Raw genomic sequence first — 12,337 nt, 5'->3', positions numbered from 1 at the left:
TGATAGCATTTTATTCGTTTTCAGGAGCTGGACGATGAACCATTGAAACATAAAGCAGAAAAAACTGTCAACTCTCTTGGCAAAAAGATGAATTCATTTTTCATAGGAACAAAATATTTTTATCTACCGCCTAAAAGATACTATAAATAAAAATGTAAAACAGACATATTATTGTCCATAAAGAGTTGATTTAACAGCCATAAAAAGATAGTGCTTATGAGGTAGTGAGAAGCAAAGGGATGTAAGCGGCAAAATTAAAAATTTGGAGATAACCAGCACACATGGTAGGTGAACCCCTTCTCTGTCTTGAGGCAAGAAATAGTACTAGTAGCAATGGCAAATGCTGCTATACAGCATGATTTAGAAAAAAAATCAAGGAAAGCCTACCTAGGATATTATCTTTATACGCGTTTTACTAAAAACTTGAAAATGTCCACTTGCATTCCTTTACCTCTCACTGCCTCATATGTCTTTTTCTCCTATAGCACTAAAATGACGTAATTGCTTAAACGAAAATAAATCTATTTAAAAAAAAAAACTTTGTGCGGTCTTTCTAAAACACTTTGAACATTTAGTACAATATTAAGTAAATTATACTAAATGAAAACCAGAATTCATAAATAAGTGACGACTTGTCATTTTTAAACTGATATTTTTTTGCTTGGAAGTTTATCCCTGCTATTTGCTTTTTTTAATGATTTTTTTTCACTTTATCTATTATATTTATTTCATTTCTTTATTTTGTTTTATTTATTTTTTCATTGCCTATTTTATCTATTAAATCTTATTTGTTCTTTATTCGTTTCATTTCGTTTTATTTATTTATTTGTATCTGAAACAAAGAATGAAAACGATTGATAAGTAGAGAAACCTTTATAGACAAATGGTAGAGATTATTGATAAACCGTAAACACAGTTACAACGACGTTACAACGACCTTTAAAGGAACCAAAATTTAATTCGTTGTAACAGGAATCTCGTTGTAATGGAATCCAAGCAATGTAATAGAAATAAATGAAGTCTAGAAATTTAATTCTTTGAAACGGAGATTCCGCTTTTTTGGTATTCATTGTAACGGGACTTTACTGTACCACAGAGTCTTCAATCTATCATCGAATCACGTGGAATCATAATCTGGGGTGCCTTGGCCGCAGTTTAAGCAAAACGAAAAGATACTACAAAACAACACTTTTGCGGCACCAAGAAACTGCTGTTTCACTCTTAACAATGATCATCAATGAAAAGTGTTTTATGGTGAAATAACCATAAAAATGTTAGAGTTAGTAATCTTCTCAAAGATGCAGAGAAGTTGTATTAAACTTACAGCCGTTCACATTTTTAATGCATTTCGACTTTCAAAAAACTACAGAAGGTCCAATGCTGCATTATGCTGACAAAGATATAATATCAGTTTTCTACTTTTTATTTTACGAAAAAATGTTGGCAACCCTGTGAATAGCCATGGGTATAAACTAATGATTTTGAAGTTTCTGGATTTCAGGATGACGTATATGTCAAGCTAGATGAAAATAGGAATAAAGTCGACTATCGTGAAAGCATGACGGACAATTCATTTTTTATACAAACACAGCGTAAGATCTTTGACTATTTTGAAATAAATCTCGGCATGCCATTGTCTTGTGCAAGCAACAAATCTGTTCAAATTTTATGAAATATCTTAAATGCCTGTCAGCTTGGATCTACTTGCAAAGGTAAATATTAAGAGAAAATGCATTACGTCTTTGCTGAGTTTACAGAAATTCTGGAATTTTGCTTGACTATGGTAGTTGTTCTGTGTCAATTTTTCTACTATATTAAAATATTATGTTTGACTTTGGGGTAGCAAAACCACTCACAGTCGCTTTAAAAGCGGAGAGTTTCTTCCCTTTTCATCAAACTCTGCTCCAAGAGTTCCTCCAGATTAAGATGTTCAACTCCTACTCTGTCTACGTAGCTCTTGTGGTTCTTTTGATGGTTGCCATTGCTGTGGGTAGGTAAAATTATCCTTAATTTTTTTAATTAAAAATTTGTATCGAGATAAGTTTCTGTTTTCTAGTTTTCTAGGATCTTAAATTATCCTTAAATATTTTAATTAAAAATTTGTAATGAGATAAGTTTCTGGCTTCTAGTTTTCTAGGATCTTAAATTATCCTTAAATATTTTAATTAAAAATTTGTAATGAGGTAAGTTTCTGGCTTCCAGTTTTCTAGGGTAGTTATTGGTAACGTTGACATATTTCCAATATTTCTCGAATCAAATTGAACTCAGACTTTATTGCTCCTCTTAAAACATATCCGTTCACGAAAGAGGGCAAATTGAAGTTAACTTCATATTTGTCAATACCTCCACAACGATAACCAAAACTTCGAAAAAACTAATTAAAAATGCGAATTGAAGGGGTTCTACAACGTTATTAAGTACAGTGATATTTACTCCAGTACATGTTTTTGAATATTTAAAAAAAACTGCCTGGCTTTTTTTTTTTTTTTTACTAAGGCGAAAATAATAATTTCGAACATACTGTTTTTTTCTGGCAATTACGTGTTTAAAAATCCTGATTGTTACGTTATGCAATGAACAATTAAATCACAATTTTAGCCGCCCACCCTGTCAAGTAGTCAGAGGAGTCTGACTGCGAAGGGGAGGTCCCGGGTTTGAATCCCGGCTCGGGCTTCTTTCTCTCTCCTGTCCTTGTACTTCCTTTGTGTGAATATGTTGTTATGCTGTGAATGATTGCTTACCCTATAAAAGGGCACTTATGGCATGTGTGTACTGTGGAAGTCGGACTTCACACCAAATTACGGTGCTGTTGGCAAAGTGAAGCAGCGCACTCCAAATTGCCAGCCTAGCTGGCACAAAACAACAACACAATTATATTTGATCCCTTTTATTTTATTTCACTGGTTCCTCAAAGTCTTTTTACTGGCCTGTTACAGTTTTTACTCAATCCGCTGTACATAATTTTAACTAAAGTTAAAAATATGAACGTAAAGTCAATTTCATACCGTTATTGTAAACCTAACTAATGATTATCAAAGAAAAATCTTTTTCTGTTTTTTTACTACTCTGTTCAATTTACTACCTAAGTTCAAAAAATTATACTACTGTCTTCTGTATTTGATTTCTGTATCATTCATTTTAATTTCACGATTTTTATCTTTAAATATTTTAAGGTCTTACAAAGTTTTTTTTTCTTTAAGTATTCAGTAGCGTTACAATAGGCATCCTAAAAATTTTTTGATTAAAATTCTTTTTTTTTTTTTTTTTTTTTGTTTCAAATGCGTTAATTTGAACAGAAAATGCAATCTTTTTGTTCGGTTTATTAAATGTACTTCCTTAAATCAAAATTATTTTTCGCCAAGTTTTGTTTCAAAATTTTTCAAATTATGAGAGTAGCAATTAATTGATAATATTTAGAAAATACCATTCATCAGCTTGAACTTTTCGAAAAAATTATTTTCTTGCCAATGTAAATTCGTAATAAAACTTTGTGATAATTTTAGTAACCACTCATGTATAAATACTTTTATGCTTTCTATATGATTGTACTAAGATGTTTTAATTGATATGTAAAAATATATTTAGTTTCTATAGTTCGTATTAAAATATTGTTGCTAATTTTTTTTTTTTTCTTTTTGTTTCTTTTTTTCTTTTTGTAGCAAATGCTGACCCAGCAGGTAAATAGTTTCTCATTTTTAAACATTTTAATCCTCGATCATTTAAAAATTTATAGGAAAACGCGAGATTTTTTTGAAATATAGTAATTATTTTTTACAATCAGATCAATTGCACTGTTTTGCACATACCGTTCAGTCGACTGTTGACCGTCAAGATAAAATAAAACTGAAATTGCTTAAACAGAGTTCCTTGACCTGTTGTTTCTCAGAAGCGTATGTCTGGGCATATTATTTCGAAGCAAAAAAGGAAAATACATAATAATTTAGCTTTAATTCTATTTTAAAGTGAATTACATATTAAAAAAAAGAATGCAAAGAAAAACAATGGAATGCAAAGTGAAAAAGTGAAGTAAAATTAATTGGTAAAATATTTTACTCTGTTTAAGTTACCTCCTATTTGGCAATATTTTTAACTATATTATTAAACATGTTGTTAATTCACATCAGAAAATAGTTTCTCCTAAAGGTTATGGTATAGAAGCATATTAGACATTTTCCTAAATAGGATTCTGATAGTATTATAATGTTTTGGGGTCCTTTAAAACTATTATTTATTACTATTTATAAAATAATAAATTTTTTTGTAATTAACATTTCAAATATTAATCGAGACTTACCAGCTAATGTTCAGTGCAAAATTTATTTGTTTAATATTTGGTATATATTCGGGTTAAATATCCAATTTATCAAGTGGTTGAAAGTGAGACAAAGTAAAACAGTTTATTTATTTGTTAATTAATTAATTTATTGATTTATTCATTCATTATTTATTCATCAGATCATTGTATTCGCTCAATTATTTAATGATTTCTTTTTTCGTTTATTTATTCATTGATCACTTAATTTATATATTAATTTAATAGTTCCTGCTGTCATTAATTTATACATTCAAAGAAAAATTTTTTTGACGATCAAATAGAAAATATATCAATGGGAAAATATTTTTTCGCTTTTATTTTAAGGTATAGTTTCAGGAAAAAAACGCAGCTCTCTTAATTTCTTGGCTATTATTATGCGTACAGTTTCAAAAAGCAATACAAAGTTACAATCTGCATGAATTAAAATTTCCTTCAAAATTGTTTTGTAAAATTAGAACAAAGTAAAATTAACGCAAAAATTATTGATTAGAAGCACCTATTTTATATCATATTAAACGAAATATTATTATATAATTTCTATTTATACCTATTTTTATTACAGGATTTATTTATTTGTTTTTTATTTATCCATTTATTTATTTATTTTTTTTTTTTAACGAAAGCGTTTGGAGCACTAAAGTTGATACCATTCCAATAAATACTACAAAAGATGTAAAAAAAATAATAATTTCAGTAAAAGCAGGGACCGTCATCACTGAAGGGTTGTCCGTAAAGAATGTCACACTTTGAGAGAACAGAGTCTTGAAATTTTGGCAGAGGAAGAGGAGGAGTAACAAGAACTGTGATATCATACATTTTCATAACAATATACTCATGCATTGAAGTGTGACATGTGTCAAATGTAGTGCGACACTTCGAGACAAAGGAGGAGAGGAGGATCAATTATGAAAAGAAAAAAGTTTATGGGTCTATTATAAAATAAAAGTTTATTATAAAATACGATTTTCAAGGTTAAAACTTATCATGCAACGGACAATGATCTAATACAACATCCAGCTAAAGAAATAACTAAGGTACTCTTTATAATAAGTAAGTTTGCATCAATTGAGTAGAAACGCTGAAGTTTTGTAAAAACTAATTTTTTTTTCTCAAATCAGGTAAAATATCGTTTAGTTAGAGTGTTTACATAAAAAAGGCAGAAAATACTAAAGACATTTCAGTTTCTAAATATTTCCTGTAGAGTTTATACCAGTAGTTGATATAAAATAGTTTATACTTACAGTTTAACGGTGTTCTTCTGAATATAAAATGTGTGAATTCGTACATATCGTAAAAATAGCACTTTACAAACAATGTGAAGGGGGAAAAGGCACATTCGAACATTAATTTTTTTCATTTCTTAATTTTTTTTTCAATTTTATCAATTTCTTAGAGAAAAAATTCAGAATGAGTGAATAGTCTTTTCTTTGTATCATGGAATACTCTGAGATTTTTTATTTGTTAGAATTATTTCTGAACTTTATGATATTTCTTTAAAAATGTCTTCAATTGTTCATATGTTGCTTTGCACAATAAATTTAGAAACAGAAAAACAATAATTATAAATATTAACACTTTTTTTTAGCACTTATAATAAACTAAACTTATATGAATATAACGAAGAGAATATGGGAGCAGTTCGCATTTGCTAATATATGTTGTATTCACAAGTACTCCATCATCTGCTTTAGAATTAATTTGCAAAAACAAAGAATTCTTAATTTAATAAAATAATTCCAACATTGTTATAAATTTACTTAAATGTTCATATAATGGTTTGAAATAATTAAATTTAGCTTAACAGTTAGTTTAAAATATGTTTCCATTAGTAAAAGGCAGGATAAAATTTTGTACACAACCAGGGCCGGATTTAGACTTAATGGGGCCCTAAGCTATTTCAGGAATGGGGCCACTTTTGTAATCCGAAGAACTTAAAATAATCAATTTTTAAGTTTTTTTTTTTTTTTTTTTTTTTTTTTGACCAATTACGAATTGATGTTGCTCAGATTTTTCAGATTCCCATGAAGACATGTTTTTAATGCTTATTTAAAAAGCGAAATTAGCTTGTTTAGCTTCTAGTTAAAGCCGGCCCTGTGTACAACAACTGCTCAAACTAAGAAAAGTTTGCACCACAGGAACATAAAAAGGCTCATTGCTGTGAAACTTTAGCCAAGAGTTTGAACTGGTAACTGCCATTACATAAGAATTTTACAAGATTTTTTACTTGAAGCTATCTTAGCAAAGCATACTATGTTTACATGTGCCCCGTGTTCACATGTCCCCACCCCCCAACTATATACTTTTATAATTGTTTATAGTTTATCAATTTTATCATACTAGTTTCATCTAATATTTTCGATTTTCGATTTCAATGTATTTGTTTCATATAATGATTTAACCTCTTTGTACTTTTATGCGTTTTTAGGAGGTGGAGATTGAGCTGGTGGAAAATGATGACGTATGCATTGCATATATAAGGAAACATTATGCAGCAAAAATGGAAAACTTCACTGCAAAAAAAAAAAAGAAATGAACTCATTTTTCATAAAACCAAACCTTTTGATTTACATTCAAGAAAGATTGCATTAATTCAACTTAAATCAGAAATGAAAAATTGTTTAAAACCTTACATTTATGTTTAACAGTCCAATAAAGAGTATTTTTGTACATTTTTTCTTCTGGTTTGCAGAATAAAAAGTAAAATTGTCATCATTTTTAAGTGAAAAATAAATTCATTAAAATCTTTGTACGCATCGTTCTAATGTACTACAGTGAAACCTGTCGAAGTTGATCACTAGTCCAGTCAATAGATACATTTTACCTTGCAAAAAATGGGGTCAAAGATTTTATTTTTTTAATTTGTACATATTGGTGCCGACATGGAAAAACCAAGTTATCCAACACGAAAGACCCCGGGAGAACTTTTGGGGGCCGAAAAACCACAAAAAATTTATGACTTTTTTTGTTTTTTCCAAAATATCTCCGAAATGGTTCAACTTAGAAAAAAGTTTTAAATGTAAAGTTTAAAGAACATAAAATTTCCTACAACTTTTGTATTTACAACTTTTTTGTAGCACAAATAACAAGCTTGCTATAGCTCTTTGAAAATAGGCAGTTTTCCTCCACTCCGAAAAAAAAAAAGCTTTCACACCGAAAGCAAGGCGTCATAATTATTAGAACTTGAAGAGAAACTTTAGTTTCAGAGAGTTTATCGACAGTTAGAGTAGTTTGAGTTTCTTGCTCCCCCCCCCCCCCCCCCCCCCCCCCCCCCGCTGGACACAGAGTAGAATTTCTGGCTGACAGATTAGTTCCCACTAGACTCCAAAAACAAACGATGTATTATGAAACTGAAATACATATATACACATTCATTTAAAGCACATACGACGATGCAATAATAAAAAAGAAAAAAAACCCTTCCCCACTGCTCACGAAGTAACTTTTCTGATCTGACAGAAGTAGTCTTCCTCAGACTCCAATAATAGATGATAAATTGCTGTTTATAACTGGATTGCACAATATATACCTTCATTTGAGGGATGTAATTCGCACATTCTAGTCTAATTATTGCAAACAAAGATGCGATTTTTAAATATTAATGTGAAGGAATGAATATTAGGCAGCTAATAAGCAAACAATCAACACAGTCATGCATCCTATGCTCTGATACAATAATAATAATAAACCCTCTCCCACCGCTCACGAACTAATATTTCTAGTCTAACAGAGGTAGTCTTCAGTCAGACTCCAATAACATATGATTTATATTGCAGTTTGTAATTGAATTACATAATCTTCTCATTCATTTAAAGCACATAATTCGTACCATCTATTCTATTAGAAGTGAAAATGCAATATTCGAAAATATAAATGTGAATGAATAAATATTAGGGTGATAATAAGCAAACAATAGACATAATAATGCATAAATAAAGGTACAATAGTAATACGTAATGAACACTTTGAAAAAATTCTGCAGGAACTGACTTTTTGAGGCATGAAAAACTCAAAAGAATTACCTTTCAAAATGAAAATCCAACTGTAGAAGCTTAATACAGATTAATTACAGACAGAATAATACAGATCTAAATTACAGAGAGATTCATTCGACCTTAAAGCAAATAGAGAAAGGGCAACAAAATACACTGTTTATCTTCTTCGAAGCCGTTTTGAAGGTCCAGGTTCTCCTGGTTCAGAATCTGTAGGGGGTAGAAAGAAGCTGTGGTCCTTTAATTGTTCATCTCCTTGTTGCGGTAATTCCAAAAGATCCTGGAACAAATCATCTTCTTCAGCAATCTCATCCAAAGATGAAATTTCTGCAACATTTTCACAATTTGTGCCACTGCAGTGTTTGCACGTGCTGGAGCATTTTAAACCTGCCTTGTGACAAGAACAGGCTCTAGTACAATTTTTCTTGCAGGTTTAAGGTACAATCTTCAAAAGATTCTGAATAACTGAATCTCTTTTCGTGTCAACATGCATTAGACCTTGCGTTCTGCATTCCCAACCCCACTTCTCTGGATCAATTATGTTGCCCAACTTTGAATTTGGTGGTAGAACCGATATGAGTGATAACGTGAAGCATCCCCCCCCCCCCCCGTCTCCACACGTTGGAGGTAGCCCTGCAAGATTTATCTTAGCCCTGTACTAGTTTTATAAAAAGATTAAATTGCAAAGTATCCAAAGATAGGTTCAAATACTTTACGTCACCTGTGTATAATATTTGCAAAATGTTTTCTCCAGCTGCAGCTGAGGCTTCATGATGACAGATTGGGTCCCTAAATACTTCAATAGCTTCCTTAATTTCAGGAGTTTTTTTCTTTTTAAACTATTTTGTACAACTTAATTTTGCCTTGGCCAAAGATTGCTGAAGTAGTATCACACCCAATAAACGCATGGATCAAAAGAATATTGCTGGGGTCAAACTTAAAAGATTTAGTGGGGAAAAAAACAAATCACAAGTATTCCCTCTTCCAGGTTTTAAAAAGAACAAGTTGCTGAAAAGCTGTCCTAAAGCTGTCATCAGCACCAACAGATCTACATCCTCTCGCCCACTATAACAAACTTTTCAATTTCTTTTGCCTTTGAAAGAGCAGTAAGTAAGTCGGCATCATCTTGAGTCTGCCTGACTTCAATGCCACACTCTTCGAAACATGTCTCAAGAAGTTGAATAAGACTATTCTTGTTGTTATAATTTTTCAGAAATCTTTCTTGAGGAATTTAGTTAACATGTTAGGTTCAACCATTACTTCAAGGGAAGATATTGATTGCTCATTGATATAGCATTTGTGACAGGCAGTGTGAATTGTCACTTCTTTTAAGAACTTCAAAAAACGCTCATGTTCTTCATTTTGCCGTTTTGCGCTGCATCTTTGAAGATTTTCTATTCCCTTCTCCTTTACAATCTTTATTTCGCATTCACGCAAACTGATTTCGCAAATAATAATAATAATAATAAAACACCTTGGTCAGGCGTATTCATTTCTAGCGAAAAAAATTGTAATACAGAACACACAAATTGATAAAACATACTCTGGCCCAAACGCTGAAGTGACCAACATGAGTAGCTATTGAGTCGATTCATCTCATTTGGAGAAAAAAAAGGGGGGATGGAATGGGGGTGTTTTGTTTAAGTTAAAGGGAACGGAGGCATTTACCCTCAGCTGTGAAAGACAAATGATTTCCAAGGTCAGACTGCCGGCGTTTCTCCTTTTTTCCTCCGTTATCCGATGCGCTTTCACGCACTTTGCTGAGGGGGTTCAGAAAAAGTGTGACTTTCAAGAAGCTGTAACTCGCTTGCTTTTCATGCTACAAAAATGTTGTAATGACAAAAGTTGAAGGAAATTTAATCCTCTTTAACATTTGCATTGGAAGTTTTTTTGTAATTTTAACCATTTTTGAGATATTTTGAAAATACGACAAAAAGTCACAATTTTTGGGGTGTTTTCGGCCCCCAAAACTTCTCCCGAGGTCTTTCGTGTTGGATAACTTGGTTTTTTCATATTGGCACTAGTATACACAAATTTAAAAAATAAAATCTTTGACCCCATTTTTTGTAAGGCAAGCCCGTTTTTTTCTACCTATTGACTGGACTACACTTGCGCTGCACTACTTTAGTGGTCAACGTAAACAGGTGGTCATTTTATAGAGGTAGAATTATATGATAGAGATATAATTCTGTGATTGAAAATAGCGGTCAACTTAGAAAGGTGGTCGACTTAAAAGGGTGGTAAACTTTACAGGTTTTACTGTATGGGCCCATTTACTTAATACCATAAAACAAATTTCCCTTAGTTACAACTCAAAATCAGTATTTTTATCTACAAATCCAAGAAAAATTTCTTTTTTTTTTTAAACTGTCACCTTTGACGACAAGCTATTCAACAATTAGTTATTTTTCAGCATTGGTTATTTCCTAAGAAACTATTGATTATTCTTAAAAACTACACATTTTACAAAATTCACTTTTAAAAAAATGACTCAGCATCAGTTCTGAACATTTTTTTTATTTATTTGGGTGGACAAAATGTTGAATTCTCTTTTTTGGTGAGTTGATTGAGACGAGCTCAACCACAGCAAAGAAAAAAAAAAGACACTTTAAGCCAATAGATTATGTCAAGCAAAGTGTGCGCGTTTTTTGTTTTCTTTTAAAAAAAAGAGTCAATTCGCATTTCAAAAAAGAACTTTTGATTACGCTACTAAAATGTTACATATAGCAAGAAAGTTTAAGGTTTAACTTTTAAATGTACATTGTATTATTTCAGCTAAAAAATCTTAATATTTTGAAATAAAAATCTGGTGAGAAAATTTTATGTAGGAAGCTTTTCTGTTCAAACATTGCGACGAAAAAATAGTTTAATTAAAAACAGAAAAACTTTGGAACTAATTTCACAATTTTTGGCGTTTATGAACCTTCTTTGTCTAAAAGTGTAATAATTGAAGGAGTATTTTTGCAGTTTCAACTTAAGTGGGAATACAGTTCTATGTCGAAGTAATCTCACAAAAAAACTGATATTTCACGTTTTAACATCATTAAAATAAAATACAAACAATATGTTTAACTGAAAAGAATTTTATTATTCCCTAACACATTTGAAAACTTGTCTGTCGCAAACTAAACCTTCTGCACATTCTGAGTTGTGAACGCTTCCAAGTAAGAGTCCTTCCGGTATGCAGAATTGTCCTTCTCCTGAAAATAAGCATTGATTTTGATTAATAATCATTTGTTATCGGTTCGTGTGTTAAGTTGTAACAAATATAAAATAACAGTGGTTCATTGTGTGATTTCCCGCTAAAGTACGTCCTTGGTGCATTTTAAATTCTGTCGAACATTTTTTTATTTCATTTATTGTCATCATGTTTGATATAATTTTTAGCGATATCGTAGACTAGTTTTAAGCACTTTGAAACGGAACATAAAACAATTCAATACACAAAAACAAAAGTTCTAAGCAAAATAATCCATCAAATAAAAAATCTAAATCAGTTAAGTAACAAGAAACCTTTTTTTTTAAATCACCGAGCAAGCAATTGCAGAGTTTATTAAAATCGAAAATAATCAGTCAAAAAGACTCATCATTAGTAAACATAACAGTTTCATTAAAATGTAAAATTAGAAAGAGAAGAGCAATGAAGACGACACGAACAGTATTTTTCTGTTTTCGCTAAAGTAGAAAGTGAGCAAGTCGTCAAACCGTGTTACGTATCAATAATAGCCAAGTACCATTCATTATGCCAAAACACAACACTACTATTAAGGCATTGAGAAGCAAAGGGATACAAGGGGACATTTTTAAGTTTCAAGTTAAATGCGTTTAAATACAACGTCCTGGGTAGACTTTCATTGATTTCATTTTTCTAAATCATGCTGGACAGCTGCATCTACCAGGGCTCCTAGTACTATCTCTTGCCCCTAGACAGAGGAGAGATTCCCCTACTATTTCAGGTGGTTATCTCCAAATTTTTAATTCTGCCACTTACATCCCTTTGCTTCTCACTGCCTCCATTATTGAACTCCATTAA

General features: G+C 31.1%; 1 protein-coding gene and 1 long non-coding RNA gene across 3 annotated transcripts in view; both read left to right on the top strand.

The window, feature by feature from the left end:
• The window catches only part of LOC129234164 (G-protein coupled receptor dmsr-1-like), a 276,073-nt gene extending 275,819 nt beyond the window's left edge, over positions 1 to 254 (top strand). Inside the window, exon 3 of one of the 2 annotated variants that reach the window (XR_008581530.1) lies at positions 25 to 254. Coding sequence is in view for 1 of the 2 variants with exons in the window: in XM_054868079.1 (XP_054724054.1) it covers positions 25 to 38 (14 nt within the window). In the remaining variant the exon portion in view is untranslated. The remainder of the gene's footprint in view (positions 1 to 24) is intronic. The other variant, XM_054868079.1, reaches the window with a different exon arrangement.
• A 1,601-nt stretch (positions 255 to 1,855) lies between these two features.
• Positions 1,856 to 7,051, top strand: LOC129224876 (uncharacterized). The gene is made up of 3 exons (XR_008580715.1): positions 1,856 to 1,990; positions 3,660 to 3,677; positions 6,741 to 7,051. It is a non-coding gene; the product is annotated as an uncharacterized LOC129224876 (long non-coding RNA).
• Positions 7,052 to 12,337: the final 5,286 nt, after the last annotated feature.

The sequence above is a fragment of the Uloborus diversus genome, chromosome 1, assembly GCF_026930045.1.
Source record: "Uloborus diversus isolate 005 chromosome 1, Udiv.v.3.1, whole genome shotgun sequence".
NCBI lineage: Eukaryota > Metazoa > Arthropoda > Arachnida > Araneae > Uloboridae > Uloborus > Uloborus diversus.
The sequence above is the reverse complement of the archived record's forward strand: the minus strand, read 5'-3'. Positions and strand labels throughout refer to the sequence as shown.